Source organism: Myxine glutinosa, chromosome 7 (genome assembly GCF_964187855.1).
Source record: "Myxine glutinosa chromosome 7, kmMyxGlut1.1, whole genome shotgun sequence".
NCBI lineage: Eukaryota > Metazoa > Chordata > Myxini > Myxiniformes > Myxinidae > Myxine > Myxine glutinosa.
The window spans coordinates 139,563,054-139,582,174 of record NC_136267.1 but is presented as its reverse complement, the minus strand read 5'-3'; the positions used below and the strand labels follow the sequence as shown (position 1 = coordinate 139,582,174).

The window sequence follows — 19,121 nt, the reverse complement described above, 5'->3', positions numbered from 1 at the left end:
CTGAAATCCCAGTTCATAGTTTTATGTTAACGACGAAACTATGAATGAAGTGTAAAATAAATATATTTAGAGCGGTGTATGTCGCTCGTCCTTTGAATGGTGGAGTGCTCTCTATTTTTGTGTAATACGTTAAAAACAACATTCAGGAATATATTGGCGCAAGTTAATCACAATTTAACCGATTTACTGTCAGTCTCTAATAAACTTCAACGAATGAAGTTCGTGAAGGAAGTGAGAACCGGAAGTACGTAACGTGCACGGTTGGTTTGAACAGGGCGCGGGAATAGGTGAGACAGGGCAGTTCGAGGGGAGTTGTGATTGAATTATGTTATTTAAATAGATGCGGTAACCACTTGTAAGTTTTTCAGATCATTCATTAAAATAAAAACAAACGAGCAAAGCGATTAACATCAATTCTAAGGTATGTTGCGATTCTTTGCCTACGTATCGTTCTTTTCGGAACGAAGTAACGTTCTGCGATCTCGGATGTAATGATCCGACCCAATTGGAGGCTGGAGCAGACGCTCGGCTCCCGATGGAGGGTGGTCGTATTTGGGGTGCATTCTGTGATAAAGTTGATTTTAGATGGAAAATGAGGGGGTTGTGTGGGCCGACAGACCTGATAACACGTATTGTATCCGCGCAGTGGAACCTCTGTTAATGTAGGATCAGCGGGTCATGAATTTATGAAAAAACGTTCCATTAGTTTTTGTCCAGTGAAAGGACCCATAAACCATCTTAGACCCTAACATGGTTATAAAGTGGCTTCAAGGGGTCTAAAGGGTGTACACGTCTAACTTTAAACAGTGTAAGTGTCTGAAGTGTTTAAAAGCAGTTGTTCTTACCTTTTAAAGTGCCCGTACCCCTTGAGTTTAAATAATATTTTCCCATACCTCCTGTCAAAAATGACAAAACTACAATAATAGATTAATAAAGTTTCTTTATTTTCACATTAAAAAAACACATTTATGGAAACAATAATCATAATGCATTGTATTTGCTGAAAAGTCACTTTGTTGAAGTAGATAACAGTACAACAATAACTTTTGTAGAAAAACATACTACACAGTACACAGACACATTTCTAGTGGCTCTTTTGTTGTTGTTGTTTTTCATCAATTATGATGCTGAAACGAGGTTCTTTCTTTGAAATAGCCACACGCATGTCGTCACTTGCATTCAAACGGTTCCTGGCCTTTGTTTTGATGTGTCGGAGTGTTGGAAAACCTGTCTCGCACAAATAGGTGGTCGCAAATGGCAAGAGGGTCTCCAGAGGTCTCTCTGCCAACTGTGGGAACGTTTTGAGTTGTGCACACCAAAGATGTCGAGCTGCATTGATTCAAACTCCATTCGGATTTTTTCATTGGCCTTCAGCTCAACAAGAGCATCTTTGATTTTATCACTGTCATCCATGGAATCCAGGTTGAAAAGAAATGGATCCCGTATCCATTTCTGTGCAATAGAAACCTCTCCGTGGTGAATGTATCCTTGGAAGGACTGAATCAGCACCTGCAAATGTTCTTTCACTTCAGTCATGATGGATAGTTTTTTTCCGCATTAGCAGCCTCATCAAGTTTAGGAAAGTTTGCAAAATCCCATTCTCAATGCGCTGCATCCAAATTGGAAGTTTTTGGGTGAAGGCAGACACCTTTTCCCTGGCAGTGATCATGTTTGTCCCTGTTCCTTGGATGCAGGTGTTCAAATCGTTGAGGTGTGTGAATATATCTGCCAGGTATGCCAGGGACGAAATGAACTCCCTATTTTCAAAGTGGTCAGCAATGTCACTGTCTTGCTTTCTAAGAAACTGCTTGATTTATTCGTGCAGTTCGAAGACACGGGAAAGCCATTTCACTTCCGTGTGGAAAAGAAGAACACTATGTTCAGCTCCAATTTCTTCACAAAAAACTTTGAAGAGACGGCGATTCAGGGCTCGTCCTCTGATAACATTTACTGCACGCACAGCAATTGACAAAACTTTTTTTTTCTTTTTTTTTGTATACAAGATCGAGGCTCGTGTAAGAGCTGACATTGATCACATAAAGACAAACTGACACATAAAACATATGATAAAGGGAGCGGGAGAACAAGATGTAGAGCAGGGACATCGGGACTTCTGTGGGAGGGAGAGGGCTTGGGGGAGGAGGCATGGGAAGGGGAGGAGGCATGGGAAGGGGTGTGGGGGTGGGAGAGGTAAAAAAAAAATACATGGACACTGCTAGAACTTCCAGGAAAGAAGTCGGTATTTCAAAAAAGTGTATCTGGGTTGAATTAACAGGGGTAGAAAAGATCAAGGATTTGGATTGGGGGAAGATAAGGGATGGTGGTGAACAGCTGTTTTAAAGACCTGGAGGGAGGAGTGGGATTGAAGAGAGTGAGGGAGTTTGTTCAAGAGGCAGGAGAAAAGAGGAATGAAAGAGTGAAGGTGAGCATAGAGCTTTGATTTTGGCAGTTTAACCATTATAGGGTTGCAGGCAGATCTTTTGCGACCTGTAGGAATATTTGGGGGACAGCACAGACAGAGCTGGGGGAGCAAGGCCGGAGAGGAGTCGGTAGAAGACAGAAAGACCACCAACCTGCCTGCGATGAGCGTGTGAAAGGCGCTCGTTGTTGGCTTCATCGCGGGAGATTCCAATAATTCTGAAAGCTTTGGTTTCAACAGCGTGAAGCCGAGCTAGGTGTGAGGCAGGAGCACCAGCCCAGAGAGGAGAACAGTATTCCATTGAGCTGCGGATGAAAGCCTTGTATGTGGTGAGGAGCTCAGGTGGGCAAAGGAAGGACTTCACACGACGGAGGATGCCCAGTCGGCGACTGGCTTTGGAGGCCAGATTTGAAATGTGGTTTTCCCAGGAAAGATCATGGCAGATGGTGAGACCCAAAAGCTTGAGTGACAGAACTTCTTGGAGAAGATTGTTGAGAAAGTAGATGGGAGGGTTGTCCAGTCGGCCTTTTCGGAGAGACATCGTAAGAGTGTGAGATTTGTCAGGATTGAAAGACATGTTCCAATTGTGATTTTGTCCAGGTCTGCAGAGAGTGAGGAGGCTGCAGACTGCCGATCTGAGGGATGGGGTATGGAGCGGCAGAGAGTGGAGTCATCAGCAAAGAGATAGAGAGGATTTTCCAGAGAGACAAAACATTCTTCAGGTGTCCTGGCCGCGTCTTCGTGGCAAGTGCATGACGATGCAACACACAGTGCGTGACAGTGACATGGGGCATCTTCTTCTTCACAAGGGTAGGAAAGCCTGATTTGTTTCCTAGCATGGCGGGAGCTCCATCAGTGCAAAGTGCCCCACACACGTTGAGAGTCATCCCATGCTTCAAGAAGAAATCTTTCACGAGATTGAACACATCGATTGCTTTTGTGGTTGTTTTCAGTGGTTCACAAAACAATAATTCTTCCATCACTTCTTTCTCCTTCATGTACCGCACAAATACCAACAACTGACTACAAAAACTGACGTCAGTTGACTCATCTCACTGAAGACTCACTTTGACAGGACTAGCTTTGATGTCTGCAATCACCTGCTGCAAGATATCTCTATTCATGTCACCAACCCTGGAACATTTAATGTTGTTTGACAAGGGTACCTGTTGAAGTTTATTTTGTGCCTCGGTCCCCAACACTACTTTTGCCATTTTTAGTGCACAAGGTTTCACCAGTTCTTCAGCAATTGTATGAGGCTTTTTTTTTTGGCATACAAGAAAGCAACTTGATAAGATGCTTGCAACAATGGCTTCTCAATCTGCACAAATCCTTGCATTGGCAGGGTGCCGCCACGATCAAATCGTTCCCTCTTGATCTTCAAGCTGTTGAAGTCGTGCCCAGAATTTGTACGTCCGTGCCGAATGTTGCGTTTCTTGGACATGCTAAGTCAGATTTGATTCTATATAAAAAGACATTAAAAAATGACATAAAATTAAAATTTGCTGCACTTATGGTTATTACTTCAGAAAATAAATACATGTTGTCATTTTTTTATTGTAAGCGCTCATTCATATCTTTTTATGATATAATATTTGCCTATTATTGAATAAAAACATATTTAAAAGATAAAATAATTATGAACACCTCAAGTCCTAAATTATTATTTTTAAAAACCCTAACACTTGTAATTTTTTAACAAAAACATTTTTACCCTTGTAATTTTTTAACAAAAACATTTTAACCCTTGTCGTTTTTTAATAAAAACATTTTAACCCTTTTTTCCTTTAAACACTGTTATACCCTTATTTTTGAATTGAAATTTATTTGGGGTGGCGTGTCTCGTACCCTCAGCTTGGAGGTTTCGTACCCCCAGGGGGTACAGGTACCCCTGGTTAAGAACCTATGGTTTAAAGGGTCTACACTACAGGTCTAAGGGATCGAAAGCATCTATATGGGGTTAAAGGGTCATAGGGCATATAAAGGGTACATTCCAATAGTAGTTAGGGTCTAATGGGTTGGAAGGTTTCTAAAGGATGTAAATGTCAAAAGGGTCTAAAAGTGTCTTAAAAGGTCTAAGAGTTTTAAAGGATCAAGGGATCTATGCATTATAACTGGTTTAGAGGGTCTAAAGTGTTGAAGGGGTCTTAATGGTCTGAAGGGGTATAATAGTCTGAAGGTCCAAAATGTACATTCCAATAGTAGTTGGAGATCTAAAGGGTCTATTGGGCCTTAATGGGTCAAAATTGTTGAAAGGGTCTTAAAAGGGACTAAAAAGGATTATGCCATCTCTGCCCCCGCCCCCTTTCCTCCACCCCAACTCTGTCCTCCCCTCCCCTTTCTTTCCTGTTCTCCATCCAAAGCAAGGGGGAATTAATTACATTATCATACTAAAACATGCAACTTGGTGTCTGTGTCTGTCTGACCGTGATATATTCAGTCGTTACTTATCCAATGTCAAGCAAACTTGACGGGACTAATCGTCACATGATGGAGGAAGTAGTATCTTCATTTGCCCTCCCCCTCCAATCCTCCTCCCACCCAACCCCCCTCTCCCCAACCTCCCCAAGGGGGTTTTCCACCTTGGGCGAAATCCATGTTAAGGTAGCTTATCGTGCCGTTTTCCCAAAACCACTTCTAATAACAACACAAATAATAATGGTATAATATTAATGTTATTACACAACAAAATTAATACTAATAATATCCTCTCTTCCCAAGGGGTTTTTCCTCCTTGGCCAAAAGTCGTGTTAACATGGATAAATAGCTTATCATGGGGCATGCCTACCAGAAGCAAAAAAATATTATAAACCACAAAACATGTATGATTACTTTTTCAAGCAGTCGCTATTGCTGTTTAACACAAAACGGAAATAAATTTGGAGGAATTGCAACGTCCTTGAGGCATTCTATGCTTATTGCATCCACCACAGATTAACGGATCTGAGCCCAGATCTACTGTAATCTATATACCCCTAACTAGAACGGCACTCAGTAGAGAGCATACCTCTGCCTGGTTGGCCATTTCACTCAATGGTGAAGATTCACTTAAAAAATATTCTACTGGCTGGATCCAGATCTGGATCTTTACCAAATTAGAATCGATTCTTCCTTGTCACACACACAACCTGTCCAACTAGTTTCGTCCAAATCCATCCATAACTTTATTAGATATCCTGGTATGTATAGTTTTTAGCTCGATCTCCCAATGGTGAAGAATTACTTTAAAATTTCAGTAGCCGGATCCGAATCTGGTCATTCACCAAAATATAATCATTTCGTCCTTGTCGCATACGCTACATCTCTGCCAAATTTCGTTCGAATCCGTCCACAAATTTTTGAGATATTTTGTTCACAAAAGACAGACAGACAGACAGACAAACAGACAGGGGTGAAAACATAACCTCCATCCACCTTTGGTGCGGAGGTAATAAGATAACTTTAGCCTTCCTGCCGCTCCCGTAGGGAGTGGGTGTACTCGTAGGTTAAGCAAGTACAAAAAGTTTTAATTAAAACAAAAGCCGCGTCGATGTTACACAATGCCTAGATGCAGCTGTGCCTATAACGTCGATGTTATAGGCACAGGACATTGCTATTGATTCGATTACTAGATGTTATTTTTGTGCAAAGTGAAAATATATCTCGGCAATTTCCCGTGTGTGGCGACGAATTTTAAATATATCTCGGCATTTTCCCGTCTTTTATTTCAGGCGGTGTATGACTGACCATGCCGTGATTGTAAAAAAATATATCTCGGCAAGTTCTCGTGTGTAGCGACACGTGAACGAAGCTATGCTCCTCTCTCCACATTATTGTGACAACGTATAAATTAAATATTTCATCGTGACGATTGTCATCAAATGGACGAATTTTTAATATATCGGCATTTTCCCGTCTGTTATTTCGGGCGGTGTATGACTGACCATGCCGCGATTTAAACAAAATATATATATCTCGGCATTTTCCCGTCTGTTATTTCGGGCGGTGTATGACTGACCATGCCGCGATTTAAAAAAAAAATATCTCAATGGACTTGAAGTTACAGGCCTTTGAGAATTCATTTCGTTCTATAAAGGGCAACTTTCATCGGATTTTCTTCCCGTTTTTTTTCAACCGAGTCTAAAACTATGTTAGCGACTGTGAAAAATGAAATGATATATCGAATTTGATTTGAAATAAAACTGTGTGAGAGAGGAAGACACCACGTGCCTACAAAACAGGCCTCAAAGCTATGCGAGTTAATAAAATGGTGGATATTTGTTTATATTAAGCCTCTCCCACAATGGGTGGAGCTATGGTTCCCAGAATGGGTGGAGCTTTGAGGTTTTGTCTTCTCTGCAAGAAGAAGAAGAACAAGAAGAACAACAACAACAGCAGAGGGCACTCTATTAGCAGCGTCTGCGACGCGGCTAAAAACGAAAAATTATTAATGGACCCATTGACTGTCTGACTGAAGAACATAGTTATGGCTTTAAAAGTTCACCTCAACTCTGTTGTAGACGAGCTAAAAAGTGATACCATGACGAGGATATTGAGTGAGAGTGCGTATGAGTTGGAGTTCACTAACTCGACATGTCGATTACTGTGGTCAGCTCTTCAGTCAAAACAACACCCACCTTTGCATGCAATCTCAAACCCGTACATATTCTTGATGAAACCATAACACCTTCCTGAGGTACGAGAAGCTATCGTTCAGAAGTGAAATGGGATTTGTTTCAACAGTTACACTGTTCAATGTCACACAACTGATGCCCTTCCTCCTCTTCTTACAGTGCCTTCAAAAAGTATTCACATCCTTTGACCCTTTTCACATTTCATTGTGTTACAGCCTAAATTAAAAATGGCTTAAATTGAGGTTTTTTTTGTGTCACTGATCGACACACAATTACCTCGTAATGTCAAAGTGGAATCCTTTTCTTTTTGCCTTTTTGCAAACTCCAGGCGTGCTGTCATGTGCCTTATTCTCATGAGTGGCTACCGTTTGGCCACTCTCCCATAAAGCCTAGATTTGTGAAGTGCTGCAGAGACTGTTTTCCTTCTGGCAGGTTCTCCCTTCTCAATCAAGGAAACCTGTAGTTCTGTCAGTGGTCAGTGGTCAGTGGTCTTTGGGTTATTGGTCGCCTCTCTGGCTAAGGTCCTTGTGGCCCGGTTGCTCAATTTGGTCGAATGGCCAGCTCTAGGAAGAGCCTGGGTAGTTCCATATTCTTTCCATTTCCTAATTTCCCCTTTCCTCCGCCAGGCTGACCAGGTTACATTTTATATCCCACTGATAGGCCAGATCTGTATCCAAACCTGAACTACAATCTAATCTGTTTGTTCCTGTCATGTCACCAACTTATCTACCTAGTTTGGTCAGATCTCATCCACAACTTTTTGAAATATCCTGCTATATATTGTTATAGATCGCGGTTAGATGTTATAGACCGAGCGGTGGTGTAAGACCGCGACCTAACAAAACTCACCCGATTCACCCAGACTTTGGCCGTATCGCACCCCAGCTGCTCAATGAGGGAAAAGACGAAAACGACGCAATGCAAAGAGGAAAATGAAGACAAACAGGTTGGAAATACTACTAAATTTATTGACTATTTACACACAAGCAAAAATAAAGCAGTCACGTTTATTTACAAGCACATAAGACGCAGGTGACACAGGGAAAATACTAGCTTATACAGACTTAATTAACTACCCAGGACAAAACAAACAAAGACGACTCACACGGGGAATTGCAGAGTGGATTGGCTGGAAGGCGGTGCGCGGCTGGAGGGGGAGGACGGCACGGAGCTGGCTGGAGCTTGATCCTGCACGGGACGTCGGGCGGGACCTCGACGGCCGCTGATGCCTCCGATCCTGTCGTGTGCGTGGGATCACGGGTCGGATCACGGGTCGGGTCACGGGTCGGATCACGGGTCGGATCACGGCCAGAGCCGACGCGCTGGTGGGGGGTCTGGCGTGACGGGTTCTCTCCTCTCTTCTTTTGTTTGGTCCAACCACTCCGTCTCCAACGCAACCCCTCAACGCAATCACTGAACGCAACCACTGACGACCAACTCAGCTCTTTGTGACCCTCCTTGTCTCGGCTCAAAAGTGCATCTCCGTTTTTGCTTCCAAGCTCGACTCTGTAAAAACGCATCTCCCTTTTTTGGACACGCCCTGCCTTGGGTTATATAGGCCCCCGCCCCTCAACCTTTGCGAACCTCCCCGACCGCTCTTCCTCCGCCCTCTGTAGCCAAACCCCTGGCTCATGGTTGGTCGAGCGGGGCTGGTTCACTCCTCCCCCTCTATGACGAGGTGGAGACACGCCTTTCTTCCCCAACCCGGCCTCGTGGCCAATGGCGGCAATTGGATCGGAGGTAACTGGTGATGGGAATGGAAGGGAATCTATCTCTTTCACTGGTGCAATGGAGTATTTCTATTAATGGAAGACACAGCCTTACGCTAAAACACAGAATAAGAGATAACTATCAACAGGTATATTCTATTACTTGGCTGACGTGTATGCTTGTGGACTATGGGACGCCCTTTTGGTCTTTACACAGCTCCGGAGGCAGGAGGCACAGAATAAACAATAATCACAATAATACAGCACACAATCAAAAAAAATATACAGTCCTCATATTCACAACACTGCACCCTCCTCCTCTTAGGCACGTCCCGGGCCTACAACTTTTATTTAGTGTGACACGTAGGTGTAGTTCCCTCTACTTTTAACCTGACCCCGAGTGCGACAGTTTTAAAACATAAATAAATGTGTCCCGCTGCTCCATTGCACCCTGCCTAACAGACTTACGCCCACAGTTAACCGAATTGCGGAATGGTCTTCAAACTAAACACTGACGGTGGGGAGCATTATTTACACTGACGCTATTTTTATTTACAAAACTAACCCAGGACCTGTAATTGTTCTTTCTGGGGGGGAGACAGTCTGCTCTGCATCGACGCACCATGAACGCACCCAAAAACGCACCAATACACACCCAAGCACCGATCGGTGCAGTCACCATTGTTCAATGAATGTTCAATAAAAATAGAATCAACAACCCCTAACCCTGCAGGTGGTCTTTCGCTCTTCGGCTCCCTCTGCTGGTTATTATTATTTGTCTTCCAGATGTTGTCATTTCCATTTTGCTTTGCTTACTGGCGGCCTATTTTCAATAAAGTGTGCCCAATGTGTCCCTTTTTTATTTGATTTTATTTATGGCCCACAGGGCCGACTAGTGTGGTTCACCTGTGGGGCATCGGTGCCCTGTGGCCAAGGTCCGCCAGCAAGATTTCGGGCCCTCATGGCCGGTTCCAGCAGAGGGGCCATGCCCCAACCCATGGGGTCCATAAGTGGTGCTCGGCCACAGGCATGTGGTCCATAATGTGGTGCATCGATGCAGACAGCTGGTTCTGGGCATTTCGGGCGCACAATGGTCGACCCACGCACGCTCCCCTCGGCGCCCAACGGCGCACAGGTCATGTGGGAGACAAAAGGGGAAAGACAATTGAGCGAGGGGTAAGGTCACAAAGGTACACGTCAATAAGGCAATGCAAGGCGAAATGCGTACGGAGGGCGAAGTGAGAAAGCTCGTCCCTACCGTACGTCACCCCCCTGTCACCTAGCCTACCCTTGCCCTTACCCCATATGTACAAAAATCTACACATTTACAAATTCGTCACTACTGTCACGTCTTCCCCATATTTCCCCTATACCAAATTCGTCTCCACAATCCCTCTACTTCAAAATTTGCCATCACCAAATTCATCATCAATCCTCATAAGGAGGCAGAGATGGAATTACGCACAATGTCACACCCACGTCATGATGCGTCTCACATTCCAAACATTTGCACAGTAAAAATAATTAAACATGGCATGGTGTGGAGTACCTGTCACCTCAGGTGAGTGGATGCAGATGGTGCGAGGAGATCCTTCATCCTAACTATCCTCTAAATGATTTTAACACACTTTACACTACCCGGGGTCTTTCTCTGGCCAAACCATTGGCCCTCTTACACTAGGGGTTCTAATAACCAATTCCCATTGGCCAAACTGTGGTGCTTCTCAATTTGGGGTCTCACTCCCCCGATTCATCTCCCGGTGCTCTAGCACAATTTCTGGGCTGCGACGTGTACCTCTCCCAACAGGTCTACCCACCTGCACACCTCCACCACTGTAGTTGCCACCCGAGCTTACCTAGCTCCTCACCCTAACCTAACTAACTGGGGACAGCCCCTCTCCTGGCTCTGTCACCCCATGGTGCCCTCTGGCACTGGGCTACCCGGGTCCGTCCTCCGGATCCTCGGGCCCCATCCACAACAACTACTACCGGCTCCCAGAGCCCACCTGCGGCCTCACCTGGCCGACATCCTTACAGTGGTGGAGTGCCCAAACCAACTACACACACTAACAGGTTACACGCCCAGCCATTTCCACAACACCAACGCACCCATCCACATACCATTCTGTCACCCGCACCACAGATGCCAATATCCAACCACAATTTACCTGTACCCTCTACCTAACACTTACACTACCCGCCCCGGGTATCCGTGATGGGGGTCCACTCTTCCCCCATTCACACCTTCGCACCATCCACTCCACTCCACAATTTCCACCATTCTCACTCCACGACCATCCATTCCAATCCTCCAGACCATTTATTCCATACACCTGTCTTTCATTCACCTGTCGTTGCACACCTGTGCAATCCTACCTGGTGCCACCTGCACCCTCCTCCTCTTCCTGGACCATTTGGTCAACACAACACGCAATCACCACTACTTCCTCATACACTGCTCCATTCACCTGTTCAGTTGCACACCTGTGCAATCACACCTGTTCAATTCTCACCTGTTCAATCCTCACACACACGGCATCATCTCAGCTAACTACTCCCCTCTGAAACTTGCGCTTCCCAGTCGTCCCTTTAAACTATTGCGCTCCCACGTCATTATAATCCACACTAAGCTACCTGCGTCCCCACTACAGGTATCAGTCACTAACTAAACTTAACGTCACCTAATGTCACCTTCTAGGGCCCTATCCATATAACCTAACCCACCCGGGCTAGTTTTCACTGCCATACACCCCATAAACTATTGCTCCTTTGCCCCCACATGGGAAGGATGGTGGATTTGCCATCCCACCACATCGGGGGTCTCTCACTACCAATTTCGCTCGTCCAAATCCAACAATTCAAAAATTTTCCATTTACTGCCAATTCTATTCACTTTTCTAAATTTCGTTTTAAATCACTATCACCATCACCCGTCTACTTATTACATCCTCTCGGTGCGCCAATTTCCTTCGAAAGCTCGGCTTCGTACAGCCGAGCCATGAACGCGGGTTCTTTTGTGCCAGCGGCTGGATACGTCCCGCATTCGTGGCAGGGATGGGGGCTTACCCGGGCCGAGATCCCACGCACCACCTCGGCGTGGAGCCATCCAATGTCCCGATCTCGACCTGCCGGCACGTCTCAATAGAAAGTGGTCGCCATGACGACCCTTCCTATCGGGCGGCCCGCTCCGTCTAGTGGAGCCCGGACGCGGCCGTTCCATGCGAGGCCCAGCGTGGATCGCGCACGGCAGTTCTTTCGAAACCGCCGTGGTTCGGATCCCCGCTGGTTCTCGCGGCACGCGAAGCCCGGCACGCACCGAGGGCCCGAGTCGGCTATAAGTCGTTCTAACCTTTAACCCGGTTATCGTCGACGCCTCACCTGGATGCTTACAAGCATACGCTACCCCTTTCGTGCTCATACATGCAGCCGTTTCCATGCTCTTGGTCGTACCTTCTCTAACACACCTCGGTACACTCATTCCGCTCACCGACTTGGTCACACACCTGACCACCGAACACCTTGGCACACATTCGTCGCTCGCACACCTCACCAACACACCTCTTCGCGCCCCTTTCTCGGTCACCTCCTTTGTGACGATCACAGGTGTGCTCTCACCCGCACACCCAACCACGTGCCTCACTACCAACTCAAATGTGCCTTCCCACACACGCTCTACCATTCCAGGTGTGCATCCTTCCATCCCAGGTGTACATCCTCGCTCACCTGTCACAACCAGCTCACTCTCCTTGTCACTCTCACTACTCTCACCACCACTCTTGACAGCGCACTCACCCTTACTTTCGACGGCACACTCTTTCCTCATGCACCCGTCCGTTACACACCTTTCTCGCGCACACCCTCCCGTTACATCCTCTGTAACACTCACCACAGGCGTACACTTCCTCGTTACATCCTCTGTAACACTCACCACAGGTGTACACTCTCTCGTTACTTCCTCCGTAACACTCACCACACCGCGCTTCCATGTACCCCCTCGCACACGCGCTTCGACCGGCTCACTCCTGACGGCACACTCACTCCCCGGCGTGCACTTTTTCCTCACACACCCCATGGTCGGACATTCTCGCACACCTCTTTTTTCGCACACCTGACCTGTCACACACTTCACCAACGGCCTTTCACGAACACCCGGATCCAAACCAATCCCCAAGCCGACTGAAGCTTTCCTCACATCATATACATTGCCACTCACCTCCGTACTTTGTCTCCGCACCTCCTTTGCCACCTGCAAACTTTTTATTTGGTTAGTGAGCATCTCATCATGATTTGAACACAGACCTTGTACATATTCCATGACTTCCTCCTTTATCTCCCTCTTAGTTTCCCTCCGTCTCTTCTTAATTTCACTCACCCCCTCTTCCACCTCCTCTAATTTTTCCTTTACCTCCTTCAGCTCCTGGTGCGCCCCCTCTATTTCTTCCTCCATCGCTACTTTAACCGTTTCTATGTGCGTCCTTACCTCCCGGTCCTTCGTCTTCATTACTTCTGTCACCTCTTCCAACCTCTTCGTCAATCCCTCATGTACCATTTGACATTCCTTTTGTGTCGCTATTAATTCATTTTTAATGTCCTTTTGTGTTGCTTTTAAACCCCCGATGATTGCAGTGTTCTTTTCCACTTGGTCCGCTAGTTCCTTTTGTCCCACTGTCAGCTGTTCTACTCCTTTCGTCAGATCTTCTATTCCCCCTTGTAACTTTACCGTATTATTTCTCACCTCTTTCTCTATACGTTTTTCGCCTCGCTTTACCTCCTCGCGTAGCCCCGAGACCTCCTCACTCACCCCTCGTCGTATTTCCTCCATCTGGTTCCCCATCTGTTCGATTTCCCGGGCGATTGTTCCCCTCTTTCCCGCAATTTGTCCTCCATCCTATTTTCTAACCCCATTAACCCATTTTTCACCCCCTCTAACTGATTCTCCTGGGCAGCCATTCTGTTTTCCACCCCCGTTAACCCATGTTTCACCCCTTCTAACTGATTCTCCTGGGCAGCCATTCTGTTTTCCACCCCCGTTAACCCATGTTTCACCCCTTCTATCCCATTGTCTAACCCCTCAAATTTCTTGTCTAATCCCTCAAATTTCTTTTCTAATCCCTCAAATTTCTTTTCTAATCCCTCACCGGTACCCCTCGCTTCGTCCCTCATTACCCCCATTTGGCCCCCCATACTATCCATTTTTGCATTCAGTTGGGTCAAGAATAATTTGAGGTCAAACCCGGTTTGCCCAGCGTCCCCAGCCGCCACCGCGGGCTCGCCCTCCGCGGCGCCGCTATTTTGGGACTCTTCAACCACGTGCGCGAGCGCGCCATTTTGTGCGTCTGATACTCCCTCAACCACATTGCCATTTTTCTCCTCCCTTTCCTCCACATACATTTCCCCGAGGTCCTGGGTCGATTCCACCCCGTCTATCTCTCCCACCGGCATCCCGTCGCCTTGAACAGCCATGGCGCGATTTCAAAATTCGGGTTTTTATACAACAAACAAATTTCGGCTTTATAATTTCGAGCGCGTAAACGCGCTCCGGGTCCGATCTCACTCCTCGACACCAATTGTTATCGTACTAACACAATTGGTGTCCAAAATTTGGGCTAAATAAATTTAGTCCCAGGTTCGAATCCCACCTCCTGACTACCAATTGTTATAGATCGCGGTTAGATGTTATAGACCGAGCGGTGGTGTAAGACCGCGACCTAACAAATCTCACCCGATTCACCCAGACTTTGGCCGTATCGCACCCCAGCTGCTCAATGAGGGAAAAGACGAAAACGACGCAATGCAAAGAGGAAAATGAAGACAAACAGGTTGGAAATACTACTAAATTTATTGACTATTTACACACAAGCAAAAATAAAGCAGTCACGTTTATTTACAAGCACATAAGACGCAGGTGACACAGGGAAAATACTAGCTTATACAGACTTAATTAACTACCCAGGACAAAACAAACAAAGACGACTCACACGGGGAATTGCAGAGTGGATTGGCTGGAAGGCGGTGCGCGGCTGGAGGGGGAGGACGGCACGGAGCTGGCTGGAGCTTGATCCTGCACGGGACGTCGGGCGGGACCTCGACGGCCGCTGATGCCTCCGATCCTGTCGTGTGCGTGGGATCACGGGTCGGATCACGGGTCGGGTCACGGGTCGGATCACGGGTCGGATCACGGCCAGAGCCGACGCGCTGGTGGGGGGTCTGGCGTGACGGGTTCTCTCCTCTCTTCTTTTGTTTGGTCCAACCACTCCGTCTCCAACGCAACCCCTCAACGCAATCACTGAACGCAACCACTGAACGCAACCACTGACGACCAACTCAGCTCTTTGTGACCCTCCTTGTCTCGGCTCAAAAGTGCATCTCCGTTTTTGCTTCCAAGCTCGACTCTGTAAAAACGCATCTCCCTTTTTTGGACACGCCCTGCCTTGGGTTATATAGGCCCCCGCCCCTCAACCTTTGCGAACCTCCCCGACCGCTCTTCCTCCGCCCTCTGTAGCCAAACCCCTGGCTCATGGTTGGTCGAGCGGGGCTGGTTCACTCCTCCCCCTCTATGACGAGGTGGAGACACGCCTTTCTTCCCCAACCCGGCCTCGTGGCCAATGGCGGCAATTGGATCGGAGGTAACTGGTGATGGGAATGGAAGGGAATCTATCTCTTTCACTGGTGCAATGGAGTATTTCTATTAATGGAAGACACAGCCTTACGCTAAAACACAGAATAAGAGATAACTATCAACAGGTATATTCTATTACTTGGCTGACGTGTATGCTTGTGGACTATGGGACGCCCTTTTGGTCTTTACACAGCTCCGGAGGCAGGAGGCACAGAATAAACAATAATCACAATAATACAGCACACAATCAAAAAAAATATACAGTCCTCATATTCACAACAATATCTTCTTTTTTTTTACCCTATCACGCAATGGTGAAGAATCACTTTAAAAATTCACGGATCCAGATCTGAATTTGGATCTTCATAAAAATTGAATCGACTCTTCCTTGTCACACACCCAACATGTCCACGAAGTTTCGTCTGAATCCGTTCATAACTTTTCGAGATAACGTGCTTTACTGTATATTGTTTACTGTATACTTTATTACTTTATATATTGTTTATTTATATATTGTTATATATTATATTATTGTTATATTATGTTATGTTATGTTATGTTAATGTTATTATGTTATGTTATATTGTTATATATTGTTATATTGTTATATTGTTTATATATTTATATATTGTTTATATATTGTTTATTTACTGTGCTTTATATTGTTTACTTTAATGTTTACTGTATATAACTGTATATATACTGTATATTGTTTTTGGCCCTGTGTCTCAGTGAAAAATCCCGAAAATTTTTTATATTGGAGAGATTCTGATCCAGATCTTCACCAAAATCTAATCAATTTGTCCAAGCCTCACACTCAACCTCACCACCACATTTCGGCTGAATACATCCACAACATTTTGAGATATCTTGTTCACAGACAGTCAGACAAGGGTGAAAACGTAACCTCGTCCCATCTTCGGTGGTGGATGTGATTAAATCAATCCCACATGCAGTTTAGGCAGTTCTCAAGGCAAAAGGGGATCATATTGATTATTGATTATACATAAAGGCAGATTTATAACTAGAACGGCACTTGGTAGAGCGTATACCTCCGCTAGGAGCCGACGGCCAGAGCCGCAATGCTCTGGGTTTTTATACAACAAACAAATTTCGGCTTTATAATTTCGAGCGCGTAAACGCGCTCCGGGTCCGATCTCACTCCTCGACACCAATTGTTATCGTACTAAAATAAAACCGCCCGTACTAAAATAAAATAAAAACCCGCCCCCCCCCCCCCCACCAGTCAGTTCTCAAGGCAAAAGGGGATCATATTGATTATTGATTATACATAAAGGCAGATTTATAACTAGAACGGCACTTGGTAGAGCGTATACCTCCGCTAGGCTGAACAGTTTATTTTTGTATCCCACTGATAGGCCTGATCTGGATGTGGACCTGAAGCAAAATCTAATCGGCTTGTTCTTGTCACCTAGCCAACTCGTCCACCAAGTTTTGTCAAAACTAGTCTATAACTTTTTTTAAATACCATGTTGTATTTATATCGCTTTTTGCCCGATCTCTCTTTGGTGAAGAATCAGTTGAAAATTAAATAATTCTCGTATCCGAATCCATTTTCAGATCTTCACCAAAATCGAATCGTCCTTGTCAGACACCCAACCGGTCCACCCAGTTTCGTCCAAATCCGTCCACAACTTTTTGAGATATCCTGCTGTGTATCGTTTTTGGCCCTATCTCCCAATGGTGAAGAATGAATGATCGTTTTAAGGCCATTTTCCCCGCTAGAGCAGGGGTTAGCCTTGCAGGCCCCATGACAATCATGGTTCCCTGTTTGAGGCAATGTTTTTATGGCCGGATGCCCTTCCTGGCGCCAACCCTTAGTCGCCTCTTACGATGCACAGGGATACGGTGTACCTATTCTAAACCGGGGTACACACCGGGATCATTCATCCCAGCAAGCTGGTACTCAATTTGCCGACCTCGGAAGGATGACAGGCTGAGTCAACCCCCCTGGTGTTAATTCAGCGATCGACCGGGATTCGAACCCAGGATCCCAAGCCGGCACCCTAACCGCTAAGCCAACACCAGGTGAAGAATGACTAAAAAATTATAGTGGCCGGATCCGAATCCAGATCTTCACCAAAATCTATTCATTTCTTCCTTGTCACATACAGGACCATTCTGCCAAATTTCGTCTGAATCCATCCACAACTTTTTGAGATATCCTGTTCACAGACAGACAAACAGACAGGGGTGAAAACATAACTAACCTCCACCCACCTTCGGTGGTGGAGGTAATAAGTGCTTTTACAATCCCTTGAAAGTGCTTTTAGTTTCATATTACAATGATTTATTTTGTTATCAATAGTTTATTGTTGTTGTTCTTTAGGACCACTTATGGTGTTTTATTTCTCCCTCCTTAGGGAAGCGAACGCACTGATTGTGCTGCTGTCACATGTGTCATGGACTCCACAGCATGCGTGAAGGGCTTTCTCTTGGCCTCAGCGCAGTACAGAAACGACTCCAATGAAGGAAACGTGCAGCAACTACTTCGACAGCTCGATGTAAGATGTGGATGGAAGGAGTGCTGAGAACCCAGGACCAGGAAAAGTAGCTGAGAAGGAATGGGGAATAGCCCAGCGGTGGTGGGGGAGGAAGGAATAGGCTCGGTGATTGGTTGAGAGATAAAGAAAAGGCTTTTTATCCTTACCATTTCAAAGTTTGTAGAAGTACTTCGCAATGTAATTTTGAGATTTAATTATTTATACGTTCGATGTGATTCCACTAATGACATTCCACATTGATTTTCCCCTTCCTATTACGCATGTGCTTCTCTCTTACAATCCCCTTCCCATTTTACCCTTTGCTGCCCTTTCACGACCATTCTTCAGGCAATATCTGCGAGCAAAAACATCTGTGTGTATTTCTCCTTGGCGGAAGTACTTCCTACTGAGTGCTTGAATGGCCTTGTCCAGCTTGTTTTGGATTCCCAGACGAACCCAGCAATTTGTGCCAAGGCCGTGGGATTGCTCTCACAACTGGGTACGTACCCACTCATGCTTTATCCTACCATTCCATCCTTCACTTCCATTTTTATACCCCTAGGTTGGAATTAAAAGGGGGATAGGCTGCAATTCAAACGCAGAAGGTGTATTTGTGAGTGGAATTACGGCATTAACCCTTATCTGGAGTGAGGTCTAGGAGGGGGGAAGCTCTTCTCTAATAGTTTGAGATATGCATATCTTATTTATTTATTTCAGATTCGCGTCTCGCTCTGCCCCTCTCCGGTCTCGAGATACAAGTCGCTGACGAATATTTTGAGCCTTTAAGGCAAAATAGCTGAGGGCAGAGGTGGTACAGGAAGTTTGGAAGTAAAATTAATTCCGGGTTTATATTGGAAATCATAACATACCTTGTTTCTTTTTTCTATGATTATTATAATAATTAGGGTTAGAAACCACAACTTCAAGATATTCTACTCAAAATATCTCATTGATTATGAAAGAACAACTTTATATGGTAAATCCAATTTTGGGATGCAACGTACAATATTCAGGTGTTAAATTTGATAGCTTTAAACTTTCGCCTCGCTTCTCTGCCTGTTGCGCTTTGCCGTCTCATCGTAATACGCGATAGATTTTTATAACTCGGTCCCTGTTGTGATGTCATCGTGCTTTTCCCCAGCTGCAAAGAAGGAGGTTCTTGATACCTTGCGATGTACGTTGGACCTTACAGGGGCCCTGGCCAGACTGGTTCACTCTTTGTCCACTTGTGACCCACATTCGATACTTGCACAGGTT

At 45.5% G+C, this 19,121-nt stretch overlaps 1 protein-coding gene across 1 annotated transcript in view; it reads left to right on the top strand.

The window, feature by feature from the left end:
• Window positions 1-257: 257 nt before the first annotated feature.
• The window catches only part of CIP2A (cellular inhibitor of PP2A), a 54,967-nt gene continuing 36,103 nt past the window's right edge, over window positions 258-19,121 (top strand). Inside the window, exons 1-4 of the mRNA XM_068123311.2 lie at window positions 258-287; window positions 17,745-17,885; window positions 18,213-18,363; window positions 19,006-19,118. Of these exons, the coding sequence (XP_067979412.2) occupies window positions 17,784-17,885; window positions 18,213-18,363; window positions 19,006-19,118 (366 nt within the window). The 5' untranslated portion in view covers window positions 258-287; window positions 17,745-17,783. The remainder of the gene's footprint in view (window positions 288-17,744; window positions 17,886-18,212; window positions 18,364-19,005; window positions 19,119-19,121) is intronic.